Source organism: Canis aureus, chromosome 19, assembly GCF_053574225.1.
Source record: "Canis aureus isolate CA01 chromosome 19, VMU_Caureus_v.1.0, whole genome shotgun sequence".
Taxonomy (NCBI): domain Eukaryota; kingdom Metazoa; phylum Chordata; class Mammalia; order Carnivora; family Canidae; genus Canis; species Canis aureus.
In genome coordinates, this window is record NC_135629.1 from 50,421,473 (window position 1) to 50,438,013 (window position 16,541).

The following is a 16,541-nucleotide window of genomic DNA, read 5'->3' on the forward strand; positions in this document are numbered from 1 at the left end:
TTCGTCGCGGCGCCCGGGCCAGGCTGTCCGGGACCCACCCGGACCCACCCGGGCCGGCAGAGACCGGGGACGGGGCGGAGAAAGACAGAGATGGGGAGAGATGGGAGGCGGGGAGAGACAAGAGGTGGGGAGACGCACAGGGCTGCAGGTGGGAGAGAGGAGGCTTCGAAGACAAGGGGGAGAGACAGCTCTGGAGACGGAGATGGCAGAGACCTGCGAGATGGAGAGAAATGCACAAGCGAGGAAAGACGGACAGAGGAGGAGGCCCAAGGAGAGGCAGAGCCGGGGGTCGAGATGGAAGACGGAGGCTGGGAACGGAGCCCCGCGGTGCCCGGCCCGCGCCTGGCAACGGGAGGAGGCAGAGGAGCAGGACCCCAGACAAAGTTGGAGACGCTGAGAGGTGGGAGCAGACCCAGCCAGACGGAGGGCCAGGAGACCCAGGATGGAAATGAAGGGAGTGCTCCCAGGGTCTCGGGGCCCACCCACCTCAGTCCCTTCTCCACTCCCCTTTGCTTATTTTTCTTTCCATGCCTTGCCTCCCCCTGCTTGACACTCTCAGCACCAAACCTCTGCCCTACACATCTTCACACCCGGGTTACAAGACACCATCGATACAGAGATCCAGTCCTTGGGGACACTGTCCAGGCACTCTGAGACAACTTCAGGGACACTGTGATATCTACGGATACACATCCACAGACATCCGGAGACAGTCGTGGTTACAGTCAGGCACACCCATGACAGGGACTCCTACCCCACAGCATCACGACAGTTACAGATAGAGCCCCACAGATGCACCATCTCGGAAGGACTCTGCCAGACATGTGGTCCTGGTCACACATGGACACACATCACCACACAGGCTCACGCTCCAGGGAACAGTGTCATATGTACCCACCCCAAACACAGAATTCTCTGTCTCATCCACACATGTCTCCCTACATTCAGTGACATCTTCTCTGACCCACATGTGCCTTTCCCCTGGTCTGTCCCATTGACCGCTTCCTGCCCCCCTGGTCCAGATTGGGGGTCCCTGGGGCTGCAGGGTCCACTTCTCCATGTATGACATACAGACATCTGTCATCAGTAGACTTTGGGAAGGGAAGGGAACCAAGTGAAGCCCAACCTCGCTCTGCCTCAAAGGGCTGGGTCAAGCCAGGCCAGGGTGTTCCCCTACCTCCTGGATGTCTGGGTCAATTTGGCCCAAACCTGGACCAAGGGTGTCCCCTGGTGGCCATGTGTGGTCTCTGCACCCATCACGTGGCGAGATGGTGGGAGGCCCCTTGGCCCAGCCTGAATAGAAGGGCAGAGAGGACAGGCCCAGCTTAGCAGGAGCTTGGAGAGACCCAAAGCCAAGGTCCAGAAGCGAGAACCCGGACCCAGAATTCAGACCTTGAAATTCAGATCCCAGAATTTAGAATCAGCTCTCGGAAGCCAGAATCTGAATCTAGAATCCCAGATACCAAGATCTAGAATCCAGATCCCAGAACTCCGGTTTCAGAATTTAAAATTCAAATGCCAGGACCTAGACATCCTATCTTCCAGAATCTAAAAACAACGATGTAGAATTCAGATCAAGAACCTAGAGCCCAGCGCCTTCCTCAGAGTCAGCCCCCTACCTTCTGGAAGCCTCCCACATTCGACCCCGGGCAGCAGGGGTTGGTGAGGGCAGGAACAAGCTGAAGGACAGAAGATGAGCCCTTCGGTGACCACACAGAGCCTCGCCCAGCCACTGCCCCTGTGTGTTTACATGTACACACTTCAAAAGGATCTTACAGACCCACACCCCAAAACATATAGCCTGTGACCATCACATGAACAGCGCCACACACTGCAGATGCACATGTACAATCACACGCACGCACACACGCACACACTTACAACCCGGCAACACAACATCACCTAAAGAAACCTGGAACTGCCATACTGTCCTCTCCCAGCACACGGACCCATGTTCCTTTCTGCACCCATGCAGTCTCAGAGCCACCCCCTCTCCCACCAAGCTCAGACACACAGCCACCATACCCAGAGACACACAAAAACCCAGGACACCCTGGGTTCTGTGCCCTGCATCCAGACACACTCACAGAATTGTGGAGGCTGGCACAGGCGTACACACATGCGCACACACGCACACATACACACACAAACTCCCCCAAGCATGGAGAAGCCCCGTGCCTTGGCAGCTATGCAGCCCCTGGGAACAGGACCCCCGGGACAGGGCTTGCCGTGCACCCCCGTGCCCACCCCAGCCCTCCCCTGCCTGGCCGGCTGGCGGGCTTTAATACAGATGCCAAACTCATAATTGTAACTGAGGGTGACAGGGTCACCTTGAGCCCCAGATGCTCGCGCGGTGACAGATGGCGTTGGCAAACCTGATTAGCGGCCCCCGTGCCAGAGCCTGTGGCACCTGCATCCCTTGCCCCTCCCCCGCTCCCCCAGCACTCATTACCCACCCATTACTGGGCCTGGGGGGCGGGGGTGGGGGCCGGCTGGCACTGCCCAGGAGGGGGCAGGGACTCCGGGGGCCCCCTGGCACCAAGGTTCCCAGCTGGCTCCCCGGCTGGCAGGAGGTGGGCACAGCTGAACGGGGGGGGGGGGGGCACGGGGAGAAACAGGCTCCTCGTGCCTGCCAGAGAGAGGGGTGCCCATGGTGCCAGGTCTGAGCTGCCCACTCGGACTCTGCCTGGGGTTTGGCACAGAACCCTGGAGGGAGGAGGGAGAGTGCGCCCCCTGTGGGCCTCTCATGACCCTCCCCCACCCAGGGCCCTTGGAGCGGGGCCTTGGGAGCTGGCTGCCTGGCCTGTTCCCACCCCTCTGTGCAGGCCTGTAGGGTCAGAGGTCATAGGCTCCCACGCCCTGCTGGCCCATCTGTTTCCTCGGGTCCCCTCCTTCTGCTCCCCTCACCTGGGGCCTTCCTTCCTGAGGCAGGAAGAAGGCTGAGAGGGGCCTGGCCACCCCCCACCCCGCCCCGCGCTCCGGGGGGCATTTGGAGGCAACCCTGACAGCGCCACATGTCCCTGCGTCTGTGCCAGACGGGCCCATCTGCTAGGGCCCTGGTTCCAGCCGCCCAAAGCCAGGCTGCCCTCATGTGCTGCAGACCCTGTGCCCAGCTAAGGAAGGAACACCCCTGATGCCCACACCCCAAAACAGGCACCCGCTCCCAGGGAACCCCAGTTGGAGGAACATACACACACACACATACACCACTGGGTTTGGCCAACCTTTATGGTTCCTGTTTAATGCCACACTGTGTGGAGACTTAAGGGTGCGAGGCAGGAGGGGCCGCTGAGATCACACGGGTCCTGCCCCTGATTTGGGGAGCCCACGTTGTCCCCAGCAGCTATGTGGGCCTCCCTGCCTTGGTTCCTTGGGGTCCCTAGGACGGAGATCATCACTGTGTCTCCTGGTCTGTGTGTGACGATCTGTCCTCCCTGCATCTAGGAGTGTGTCTTTCATTCTATGAGAGGGGGTCCAGCCTGGTGGTTAAAATCAGTTGCCACATTGCCTAAGATTCAAGTGCCAGATCGCTGTGTGACCTGAGCGAGTGACTTTGCCTCTTAGAGCCTCAGTTTCCTTCTCTGCGAAATGGGATGATACTAACATCTATCTCACTGAGCCACTCTGAGGGTGACATGAGATAGTGCGTGTCAGATGCTTAGTACAGGGCCTGGCAAACTGAGCGCTCCATAAGTGTGTGCTATGATTATGAGTGGTCCACCCTCACAGCTAGGCATGCGTGTGCTGTCCCCGGGAGCAGGGCAAGGACTCTGGAGCCCTGTCTGGCTGTCCCTGTGTCCCTGGTCTCTTGACCCAGTGCTCGTGATCCAGGCTGGTGTCTTTCTGGGCACATGTCCCCCCGCCCCACATCTCTCCAAGATGTGTCCATCCATCAAGCTCAGATCATGCCTTCGGGCTGCACTGACACCCTTCAACCAGCACAGTAGACATCTTCATCCTTCGACGGGAGGCTGGGCTGCTCGCCCGACACCACAGGACCACAGGTGTCCAGCGCTGGCGAGTGGGCACACAGCTGTTGCAGAGGACGAGTGGGGCAGGGTCCAAGCTGGGGATGTAGAGGGAGGAGCAGTGGCCAAAGCAGAGGTGATTGCGGAGGTGAACTGCCGTGCAGCCGGGCTGAGATAGCACCTGGGGCAGGAAGATGGGTCAAGGGCAGTGGATTATGGGACCAGAATGGTGAGAATCATCTCCCATCTACTTCCACCCTGGCGTTCAAATCCCAACTGCCATCTGCTGGCTGTGTGACTCGGAGCAAGCTACTCAACCTCTCTGGTCCTGTTTCCTCAGCTGTAAAATCATGCAAGTTCAACCAGGAAGAAGAGAAACCAATCTAGCCCTTTCAACAGAGAGGATTAATATAGGGAAGGGCTGCTTCTCCCAAGCAGGAGACAATGATGAGGTCGCCCGGGGACTGGCATCGATAGGAATCTGCTACCACCTCTAGGGATGAGGGATTGCAGGAAGGGGCGGTATTACAGGGGCCTGGGGGCATTAAACAGAAAACCCTTAGCCCCTTGCCTAGCACACAGTTAGTGTTCAATAAAAGTTCCTCCTATGATCCCTTCCAACTAAGTGGCTCTATCAACTCACCCCTAGATCATGGCCCTTCTCTGTTTAAACCCTGCATTCCTGCAGCCCTGTCCTGCCCCCATTGTCAACCCTCCTCCCCTCGGTCACCCTGCCCTAACCACCCCACTCTCTTCCTTGCTCCTCCAAGGCACCAAACTTGCAAGCCCACTTCTGACCTGTTGCCCCTGCTGAGCCCTGGACCTGGACCACTCCTCCCTCTACCTTTCCCTGAGCTTATCCCAACTCATCCTTTCTCAGAAGCACCCCCAAGGGATATGTCACCCCCTGGTGGTCTCTATCTCAGCCAGCCAATCCCTTTCTTCACGGACTCCTAGTAATTTCTAGTTCTGTCTCTTTTCTGTTGTTCTCTCCTAGAATACAAGCTACTTGGAGACGGGGACTCTCTCTGCCTTGTTTATGGCCATAACCTCTGAGGCACATCAGAACAAAAGCCAACACTTGCTGAGCTCTAACACCATGCTGGGCCCGTGCTGCTCACCTTAGATGAACTCACTCCTCCCACAATGCTACAAGCTGAAACATTATGATCCTTATTTACAGATGAGGAAACGGAGGCTCAGAGCCACCCCTCACCTAAAGCCACACAGCTGCTGAAGGGGCTGCTAACCCTTAGAATGTCTTTCTGTCACCCCAGGGCATACAGCTGGACCCCAGGCCAGGGTTTCCCTCTGCTGTGTGCAGTGTGCATGGCTGTACAGGCCAATGGGGGCAGGATTCAGGGCCAGGGAACTGGTCCAAGGCCATGCAATCACCACCGCATCACCTGGACTCAGCAAAAATTTGCTGAATGAATAATAAGCCAGGAGGCCTGGGGAGCTGACGCCTTGAAGGGCATGGTTCCAAACACTGTGCATGAAATCACATCTATCGTTAAGTCTGTTTTTCAAAGATAGGAAGTGAGGCTCAGAGAAGGGAATCCATTTCCCCTGGATCACACAGAAATCATCAGGTAAGGCTGATTTTGAAGCTAGGTACACCTGGCACCAAAGCCGGGGCTCTAAACACACACCATGAGTTCGCACGGCTCTTATGGGGCACTGACTGAATGCCCATAAACATACCTGTCTCATTTGACTGCCCAATAACCCTTAGGAGGCAGATACTATTATTTATACATTCATTTATTCATTCAAGAAACCCTGAGTGTAGGCCTAGCTCTGCTCACAGGCCTGGGGATGGATGGGGCTATAGAAGTGAATAGGGCATAAAAATCCCTGCCCTGGTGGAGAAGAGATCCTAGTGAGGGAGACATGATAAATGCAATCACAAAATCAGTTTTATATGTTAGGTGATGATGCGTTCTACAGCGAGAAATAAAGCAGAAAAGGGGAACAGGGTGAAAGGTGCTGCATTTCTAAGTGATATTTGAGTAAAAACCTGAAGGAGGTGAGAGAAGGAGCCACAGAATGCTGGGGAGTCAGAGGGAATGGTAGAGGCAAAAGGGAACAGCCAGTGCAGAGGCCCTGAGGTAAATGTGACATTGGTGTATCTGGATAAAAAGCCAGGTGTCTGGTGTGGCAGGAGTGAAATGGGTGAGGGGGAAAGGAGGAGGAGGCGAGGTCAGGGAGGTGACAAGTAGAGAGTGCAGGGCCTTGTGGGCCTCGGGAAAGACATGGCTTTTGCTGAGTGCAGTGGGAACCATGGAGGGTTCTGAGGGGAAGAGGGAGGGAATGTGACTCAGGTATTCACAGGTGCCTTCTGGCCATTAAATGGGAAAATAGACTTGGGTGAGAGACCAGGATGGAAGTAACTGTATGGTCAGGTAGGAGAAGCTTATGCCCCATTTTATAAGACAGGAAACCGAGAATAGGAGTTATTTAGATGGAAGATAGGAGACTGACCCCAGATCTGTGCAGGACCACAGTCTGGGCTCTCTGCCCATGCTGGAACTCCACCCTCCTTCCCCCACCCCTCACCTGAGTGAAGGGCACAGCCCTGCACATCTCCTGAACCACTTCCTGCAGGTCCAGCGGCAGAGACACGGTGGGTGCCACCTCCTGCCCTCGGTGCAGGCGACCTCTCCCCAGCCACCTGGTTTTCTGCAGTCCCAAGAAGGCCTTCCAGCTGCTGAGGGCAGAGGATTGTACCTGGGAGCCTGGGAGCCCTCGACCCAGAGCCTGGGTCTGATTGGTGGCAGCCCAGAGCTGAGATGGGGGACCCAGGAGTCCCAGTGTCCCAGAGCCTGCGTGCAGCTGGGCCCCACAGAGCAGGCTCAGGAGAGCGGTCAGCTGGCCGAGGAACATCCGTCCGCCTGTCATTCAGTCCGGGGCTGGGCTCAGGGTCCTGGGCAGTCAACCCTGCTGTCTGGTGAGTGGAGTCTCAGCCCTTCGGACCCGCTTTTAATGACTTGCCCCCAACCTGGGCAGCTGGGGAGGCACTTCTGCAAACCCACCACAGTGGGGAGGAAAATAAACTGAGGCCTGCTGGGTTCCCACCCCTCCCCCCAGCCTGGCAGGGATCAGGGGCTGGGTCTGTGGGTGTGTGGGCTGCGGGGACCGGGAAAGGCACATCTGGAAACAGGGGCTCAGGGGCACAATGCCTGGAGGCTCCGAGGGGCTTCTTTCCAGGTCTGGGGCACCATCCATCCAGTTGGCAAGACCAGATGTTGCAGCCAGGCTGGTAGGGTTTCAGCTGCAAGGGTGGGACTCTCTAGCTGTGCAACCTCTGGCAACTCCCGTAACCACTCTGGGCCTCAGCTTCCTCTTCTGTTATGGGGATATATGTGATGCGTTAACACCCCCTACCTGGTCGGGTGGCTCTGAGGGCCCCAGAGATGATTCATGTAAGCAGCTTGGAATAGAGGCTGATACCCAGTGGAACCACGAGTAAACTACCATAAACATCATTGTAGCTGTTTTTTCCTTTAGTGCATATTAGAGGCCGGGCATTCTGATCCCTGGAGACACGGGAGAGGGGGGCGGCAAGACAGACACGGGCCTCGCCGGATTTGACATCGTGGTGCCGAAAGCAGGCAAGATGATTTCAGAGCCTTCAGTGTTAAGAAGTTATTTAAGTAGTTTGTGCCCTACAGGTGTCAGGGCGGGGGCTTCTGCCCCCGGGGTGGTCAGAGAAGGCCTCCCTGAGGAGGTGACATTTTTGCAGACCCCTGAGGGTGGTGGTGGAGGTGGTGGGAACAGCCTAGTGGGGGGTGGAGGCTGGAGTGCCAGAAACACATAAAGCAGGTGGGAGCCGCATCCCAGGCTTTGGAGCCCCGGGACGCATGGGGGGGTCCGGGCCGGGCCCTGGCACCTCCGTGGGCCCCATTTCGCACCCAGGCGAGGAGCTGCCGGCCGCGGGGTCGTGAGAAGCGGCAGGCCGGGTCCTTCCCGCGCCCCGCGGAGCTGCGGACGGCGACGGGACGCCCTCGCCCTCTGGCGGCGGCTCTCGGGACTGCGCGGCGGCGGCGCCCAGAACACCCGACTTCTGGACGCCCCACCTGGAGGTACTAGGGTGCTTGCCTCCCACCCGGCTACCTCCCAGACCCTGAGCGTCCCGCAACCCGCCCCCTCGCTGTCCTCTAGACCCACCTGAGGGCAGGTCCTGCCAGGTGCTAAGGCCCCCAACTTTGGAGCACCGCTGACCCCTCTCTTTCTCTGACTGGCCCCCCTCCCAGATCTGATACGACAGCAAATCCGGCTGCTTCAGAATCTACCTAGCGGGGCACCTGAGTGGCTCAATGATTGAGCGTCTTTGGCTCAGGTCGTGATCCTAGGATCCTAGGATCTTGGGATCCTGGGATCGAGTCCGGCAAGGAGCCTGCTTCTCCCTCTGCCTGTGTCTCTGCCTGTCTGTGTGTGTCTCATGAATAAATAAAATCAGAAAAGAAGGGATCCCCGGGTGGCGCAGCGGTTTGGCGCCTGCCTTTGACCCAGGGCGGGATCCTGGAGACCCGAGATCAAATCCCATGTTGGGCTCCCGATGCATGGAGCCTGCTTCTCCCTCTGCCTGTCTCTGCCTCTCTCTCTCTCTCTCTCTCTCTGTGTGTGTGTGTGTGACTATCATAAATAAATAAAAATTTGAAAAAAAATCAGAAAAGAAAAAAGAAAAGAAAAGAAAAAAAGAAGAGAAAAGAAGAGAAAAGAGAAAGAAAAGAAAAGAAAGAAAAGAAAATCTATCTAGAATCCTTCCACTTCTCACTCCTCTCTCGATCCCTTACCCAGACACAGCCATTATGTCCCACTTGAACCAACACGGTCCCTCCACCCTGGTGTTCCAGTTCCTGCTGCCTCCTCCCAAGTCTGTTCCCTGTTCTACAGCAGCCAGAAGGCGCCCATGGACACTGGTGTCCAGGCACTTCTTTCCTCTGCTCAGAACCTTCCAGGGCTCCCACCTCATTCGCGGTAACAGCCAAGGTCCTCACTGCAGCCCACAGGTATCCACTCCTATCACCACTACCCCACTGTCTGCTTCCCCACCCTCTCCCCCTTTCTCCAGCCACCCGGAGCTGCCTGGTTGTTCTCCAGACTCACAAGGCATAATCCCATAATACTACACAGTGGTACAGAGCTAAGGAAGCCGTTTTTATGTGGAAAGATATCCAAGAAAAACTAAATTTTCCTTTCTTTTTTTTTTTTTTTAAGATTTATTGATTTATTCAGGAGAGACACAGGCAGGGAGCCCAGTGCAAAACTCCCATCTCAGGACCCTGGGAATCATGACTTGAGCCAAAGGCAGATGCTCAACCACTGAGCCACCCAGGTGCCCCTTTAGGCTTCCACTCCTGATCTCAGCTCAGGTCTTGATCTCAGGGTCTTCAGTTCAAGACCCATGTGTGGTTCCATGCTGGGTGTGGAGTCTACTTAAAAAAAATTGTTTTAAGCATCAAAACAAAAGAAAACAAGTACCAGTGAAAGCAATCTATACCATTGGTCTTGCCCCTGCTTTTTAAGCAAACTATTTCAGGCATTTAAATAAGTACAGATATGGGGCGCCTGGGTGGCTCAGTGGTTGAGCATGGGGTGTGATCCCGGAGTCCTGGGATCGAGTCCCACATTGGGCTTCCAGAATGGAGCCTGCTTCTCCCTCTGTATATGTCTCTGCCTCTCTGTGTCTCTTATGAATAAATAGTATTCCACTGCACATGTATACCTCAAATTTATTTCTCCATCATCCATTTTTTAAAAAGATTTTATCCATTTATTCATGAGAGCCACACAGAGAGGCAGAGACACAGGCAGAGGGAGAAGCAGGCTCCATGCAGGTAGCCCGACGTGGGACTCGATCCCGGGTCTCCAGGATTATACCCTGGGCTGAAGGCGGCACTAAACCGCTGAGCCACCGGGGCTGCCCCATCACCCAATTTTTTATCATCACAATCAATACTGCAAGGAACAATCTGGATCGTGACTCTTCTCCATCTGAATGTTTGCACTTCCTCTTTCTGAGAGTTAGCTCCGAATCAGCCGTTCACATTCCTGGCTGCCGATCAGAGTTATTTCTAATCGGGTAATCCATTCCCAGACCCTGCTCTAGATCAATTACAGTGGAATCTCTGGAAATGGGATCTAGACCTTGGTGTTTTTAAAAACCACCTTGGGGCTGCTGTAAACCCCTAGGATGGTCTATACAACGGTGGCTCTCACACTTCAGCAATGCATCAGTGTCTCCTGGAAAGCTCACTGTAGATAGAGTATCTGATTTTCGGGACAGAGCCTCAGAACCTGCATTTTTTTAACAGATTTTATTTATTTATTCATGAGAGCCACACAGAGAGGCAGAGACACAGGCAGAGGGAGAAGCAGGCTCCATGCAGGAAGCCTGACGTGGGACTCGATCCCGGGTCTCCAGGATCACGCCCTGGAATGAAGGCGGCACTAAACCACCGTGCCACTGGGCTGCCCAGAACCTGCATTTCTAACAAGTTCCCAGGTGGTGATGATGCTGAGAACCATAATCTGAGAACCACAATCTTGAGAACCAAACTTTGAGAACCATAATCTATAGAGTACCTTTATTCTTTTTTTTTTTTTAAGAGAGAGAGAGAGAGAGAAAGCACACGCAGAAGAGGAAAGATCAGAGGGAGAGGGAGACGCCTCGATGAGCAGGGAGCCCAATGTGGGGCTCAGTCGGAGGACCCTAAAATCATGAGCTAAGCCGAAGGCAGACACTTAACCAACTGAGCTACCCAGGTGCCCCAAGAACACTTTTATTCTTTTTTTTTTTTTTTACTTTTATTCTTTTTTAACACCCGCATAGTATTCCATCATGTAGGTATTCAGTACTTTAAATAACCAGCCCTCTATTTGAGGGCATTTTTTTTTTCCATCTTGTTACTACAAAAAAAAAAAAAAATCCACAATGGAAAATCATTCAGCTGTAAAAAATAATTAATTACATATTAATTTGCTTGGGCTGCCATAACAGAGACCCCAGACTAGGAGGCTTAACAGAAATTAATTTTCTTACAGTTCTGGAAGCTAGGAATCTGAGATCAAGGGGTCACTCTTGTTAGTGTTGTTTTTTTCTGTCTTTTTTTTTTTTTTCCTGAGGACTCTCTCCTTTGCTTGTGGAAGACCATCTTCTCCCTGTATCTTCACATGATCCTCCTCCCATGTGAGTCTGTATCCGAATTTCTTCCTTTTATAAGGACACCGGCATACTAGATTAGGGCCCACCCTACTGACCTCATTTTAATTACTTTTTTAGAGACCTTATTTCTAAATATGGCCCCATTCTGAGATACTGGGAGTTTGCACTCTAACGTATGAATTTTGAGGAGCCACAACTCAGTCCAACAAGGACTGAGATATCTTACAATATGGATGAACCTCGAAAATATGCTAAGTAAAAGAATTCAAACACAAATGGTCACAAATGACTCCATTTATATGAAATGTCCATATTTAGGCAAATCCATATAGAGACAGAAAGTAGATTACTGGTTGCCAGGAACTGATGGGAGGGGGAGAAAGAGGGTGACTGTTCATGGGTATGGAATTTCCTTTTAGGGTGATGGAAATGCTCTGAAGCTAGATAGAGGTGCTGGTTACACAACACTGTAAATGTTCTAAATGCCACTGGATTGTTCACTTTATTTTTTAAAGATTTATTTATTTGAGAGAGAGAGAGGAAGCATGGGGTGGGGTGCAGAAGGGGTGGGAGAGGGAGAAAGAATCCCAAGCAGACTCCCCACTGAACATAGAGCCCAACTCGTGTCTCTCTCTTTTTTTTTTTTTTAAGATTTTATTTATTTATTCATGAGAGACACAGAGAGAGGGAGAGGCAGAAACACAGGCAGAGGGAGAAGCAGGCTCCATGCAGGGAGCCTGAGGTGGGACTCAATCCGGGACTCCAGGATCACACCCTGGGCTGAAGGCAGGTGCTAAACTGCTGAGCCACCCAGGGATTCCCCCACCCACCTTTTTTTTTTAAGATTTTATTTATTTATTCATGAGACACACACACAGAGAGACAGAGAGGCAGAGACACAGGCAGAGGGAGAAACCAACTCGTGTGTCTCTCTCACAACCCTAAGATCATGAAACCAAGAATCACATGCTTAACAGACTCTGCTACTCAGGCATCCGCGGATTGTTCACTTTATTTATTTGGGGGAGGGGGGAGAATGAGTGGGAGAGGCAGAGGGAGAGAGAAGGAATCTCAAGCCAACTCCACCCTGAACACAGAGCCCGAGGTGGGAGAGGGGGCTCCATCTCACGACCCTGAGATCAGACCTCAGCCAAAACCAAGAGTCAGATGCTCACTGAACCACTCAGGCGCCCCTCGATTGTTCCCTTTAAAATGATTAATGTGGGGCTCCTGGGTGGCTCAGTGGTTGAGCATCTGCCTTTGCTTCTGATCATGATCCTAGGATCCTGACCCGATCCCACATCAGGGTCCCCCCAGGGAGCCTGCTTCTCCCTCTGCCTATGTCTCTGCCTCTCTCTGCATCTCTCATGAATAAATACAATCTTTGAAAAAAAAGATTAATTTTATGCTGTGGAAATTTTACTTAAAATTTACCTACCCGGGGGATCCCTGGGTGGCTCAGCGGTTTAGCACCTGCCTTTGGCCCAGGGCGCGATCCTGGAGTCCCGGGATCGAGTCCCGCGTCGGGCTCCTGGCATGGAGCCTGCTTCTCCCTCCTCCTGTGTCTCTGCCTCTCTCTCTCTCTATGTCTATCATAAATAAATAAATCTTAATAAAAAAAATTTACCTACCCTCAGAAGTCTCCCCTTCTGCACCCCCCCACCCCCCACCCCCCACCCCCACCCCACCCCAGTTCCATTTGGCCCCGCTATGTGCAGAGCCCTGGCCAGTGGCTGAAACTTTGACATCAAAGTTCTAACTTCTAAACTGGTGTTTCTTAGAGTGGATCCCAAATTTCCTGGCCTGGTAGGAAACGGTGGCTCAGATATCCCACATCTGGCTGTGCATCAGCCCCAGTGCGGGAACTTACTTCTTTCACCTCCATTAAAATTATCTGTGTGTCTCACCCAAAAGACTGTGAGCTGTTTGAGGTCAAGGACCAGCTCTACTTCATTACCAATCTCTTCAAAGTTTCAAAAAGTAGAGGAGGTGACTGCAGAGTTAAACATGAATGACAAGAAAGAGCCTGCCATATAAAGATCCTGGAAGAGGGATCCCTGGGTGGCGCAGCGGTTTGGCGCCTGCCTTTGGCCCAGGGCGCGATCCTGGAGACCCGGGATCGAATCCCACGTCGGGCTCCCGGTGCATGGAGCCTGCTTCTCCCTCTGCCTGTGTCTCTGCCTCATTCTCTCTCTCTCTCTGTGACTATCACAAATAAATAAAAATTAAAAAAAAAAAAAAGATCCTGGAAGATAGTTTTAGGCATCATAACAGCAAAGGTAATGCAAAAGCCCTGAGGCCAGGGCAGGTCAGGGACCATGTGCCTCCTTCTACCTCCTAATGGTTCTTCCTGTTTCCACATGTTGCCCCACTCAATGTCTTGTCCTCTCAGCAGCCAGAGGAGAACCATAAATCATATCCATCTCTTCTCTGCTCAAAGACGTCCCATGGCTCCCCATTGCCCTTGGAATAAAACCCAGCGCCTCACCATGCCTATAAAGCATACATGGCTGGCCTCTCTGCCTATCACTCTTCAATGCACCTCCTCCCTCTATCCCTTCATTCACTTAGACTTCAACCACACTGGCCATGTGTCTCTCAGCAAACTTTGGGGAAAGATTTGTATTTGGGGGGCACACCAGGGAAACCTTCCCATGGGCACATGGGGACACCAATAGGAAGGCTCACTACAGCATTATTTCTGCAATCAAAAATTGGAACCAAATGTTCATCAAAACAGCCTGCTGGGGGCGCCTGGGTGGCCAGGTGGTTGAGCATCTGTCTTCACCTCAGGGTGTGATACTGGGGTTCTAAGATCAAGTCCCGCATCAGGCTCCCTGCATGGAGAAGGCCTGCTTATCCCCCTGCTTATGTCTCTGTCTCTCTCTGTGTGTCTCTGATGAATAAATAAATAAAATCTTTTTTAAAAAGCAGCCTGCTGGAATAATTATAGCCTATTCATACCACGAACAATACTGAGCAGAGATTTTCTGAAAACTGTTTTTAACTATTTTTTTACAACAAAATGCAGTGAGAAATACACTTTTTATTGTGAACTAGAGGTACTTTCCAAAGACACCTCCACAATAGGCCCAAGCCCACATGTTCTACATACAATTCTTTGTACATGACCTGGAAAATCCTTTGCTTGCCTGACAATCTTTGACCCCTCCCCCTTGAACCTAGACAATTTTATGATTGGCTCCACCAATAGAATAGAGCAGAAATGATGTCATGTGACTCCTGAGATTCCATCATAAAAACATCATGCACTTTAGCCCCCTGCAGGTGGGACCCAGCTACCATGTTGTGAGGAAGCTCAAATTGGCTCACACCGAAAAAAGCACTTGGTAGAGGATATTCGGCCAATAGCCCAGCTGAGACTTCAGCCAGCATCAATGATGAGACATGAATGAAGGGAGAGGCCTTCTGATGATTCTGGTAGCCAGGCATCAATTCATTCAACTTCAAATTCTTCCCAGCTGAGGCTGCAGAAAGCATGAAGCAGAGACAAGCCATCTCCACCATGCCCTACTCAAAATATTTTTTTTTTCTTTTTGCAAAATTTTGTGTAAATTCTAGTTAGCATACAGTGCAATATTGGCTCAGGAGTAGAATTCAGTGGTTCATCACTTACATACAACACCCAGAGCTCATCACAAGTGCCCTCCTTAATACCCACCACCCATCTGGCTCATCGACCCTCCATTGACCTTCAATTTGTTCTCTATAGTCAAGAGTCTCTTATGGTTTGTTTCCCTCTCTCTCTTTTCCCCCTTCCCATATGTTCATCTGTTTTGTTTCTTCAATTCCACATATGAGTGAAATCATATATTTGTCTTTCTCGAACTTATTTTGCTTAGCATAATAGCCTCTAGTTCTATCCACATCATTGCAAATGTCAAGATTTCACTCTTTTTGGTGACTAAGTAATATTCTATTGTATATACATACACCACATCTTCTTTATCCATTCATCTGTCCATGGACATTTGGGCTCTTTCCAGAGTTTGGCTATTGTTGATAACCAAAATCTTTTTTTTTTTTTTAAGATTTTATTTATTTATTCATGAGACACACACACACACACACACACACACACAGAGGCAGAGACATAGGCAGAGGGAGAAGCAGGCTCTCTGTGGGGAGGGCCCAATGTGGGACTCAATCCCAGAACCCCAGGATCACAACCTGAGCCAAAGGCAGACGCTCAACCACTGAGCCACCCAGGTGCCTGATAATCAAATTCTTGATTTACACACTCTATGAGCATAATCAAAGTAGTTGTTTGGGCAAGGTTTGTTGCATCATTTGCAACTGGAACACCAGTATATACGTCCATGTATATGTGATAGAAATAAAGGTTTTACCAAAAGATACTTATCCTTACTACATGTGATGCAACCTGATATATTTTTTAAAGATTTTATTTTATTTATTTATTCATGAGATAAACACAGACAGAGGCAGAGACATAGGCAGAGAGAGAAGCAGGATCCATGCCGGGAGCCCGATGCAGGACTCAATCCCGGGACCCCGGGATCATGACCTGAGCCAAAGGCAGACGCTCAACCACTGAGTCACCCAGGTGCCCCTGTCACAAGTTTTTAAATAAACAATTTTTGAAATAAAAAGTTTTCTATGAACGATTCTTCCCTTCTTGTAAACCTGAAAATAAATAAATGCTAGTTGTAACCCACCTCATTGACTTCCTGAGTCAATAATGGGTCCCATGACCCATAGTGTGAAAAACAGCTACCCAACATGTACAGTAAATCTCCAGGGATGCACGTGGAAACACCTGGAAAGTGTGAAGTTGAGGGAGAAAAGTTGCAAACCAATACTTTCCAAATACCATTAAACCGTTTAAAAATATATGTTGCAGGACGCCTGGGTGGCTCAGCGGTTGAACATCTGCCTTTGGCTCAGGGCGTGATCCCAGATCCTGGGATCGGGTCCCACATCGGGCTCCCAGCATGGAGCCTACTTCTCCCTCTGCCTGTGTCTCTGTCTCTCTCTCTGTGTCTCTCATGAATAAATAAATAAAATCTTTTAAAAAAATAAAAATATATGTTGCATATTGTTTTCAAGACTCCAGGTAAGCAGCAAATACATCAAGTTTGGTCCTGGAAGAATAAGTTAATTTCCAAATAATTGTTACTCCTGAGAAGGGTGGGGAGGGAAGGGGTGGCATTTGTACGTGGAGGCCTTACTCATCATTGGAGGCTTTCATAGTAGAGGGCAAGTCTTATTAAAAGGAGTTAAAAAAGGGGGATCCCTGGGTGGCTCAGCAGTTCAGGACCTGCCTTTGGCCCAGGGCCTGATCCTGGAGTCCCGGGGTTCGAGTCCCACATCAGGCCCCTGCATGGGGCCTGCCTCTCCCTCTGCCTGTGTCTCTGCCT

General features: G+C 51.7%; 1 protein-coding gene and 1 long non-coding RNA gene across 9 annotated transcripts; one reads left to right on the plus strand and one right to left on the minus strand.

Moving 5' to 3' along the window:
* On the plus strand, window positions 1-16,161 carry LOC144290472 (uncharacterized). 8 transcript variants are annotated; one of them, XR_013358104.1, is made up of 6 exons: window positions 2-400; window positions 4,966-5,560; window positions 6,576-6,918; window positions 7,479-8,983; window positions 11,100-11,163; window positions 16,025-16,161. It is a non-coding gene; the product is annotated as an uncharacterized LOC144290472 (long non-coding RNA). The 8 variants fall into 8 exon arrangements; XR_013358102.1 differs by lacking the exon at window positions 16,025-16,161 and adding an exon at window positions 11,257-11,790; XR_013358103.1 differs by lacking the exon at window positions 16,025-16,161 and having other exon boundaries at window positions 7,479-8,053; window positions 8,225-8,983; window positions 11,100-11,789.
* On the minus strand, window positions 3,150-6,854 carry DAND5 (DAN domain BMP antagonist family member 5). The gene is made up of 2 exons (XM_077859748.1): window positions 6,528-6,854; window positions 3,150-4,149 (listed from the first exon to the last, which is right to left on the minus strand). Exons 1-2 carry the CDS (start codon window positions 6,852-6,854, stop codon window positions 3,904-3,906), a joined length of 573 nt encoding a protein of 190 aa, XP_077715874.1. The 3' UTR covers window positions 3,150-3,903.
* Window positions 16,162-16,541: the final 380 nt, after the last annotated feature.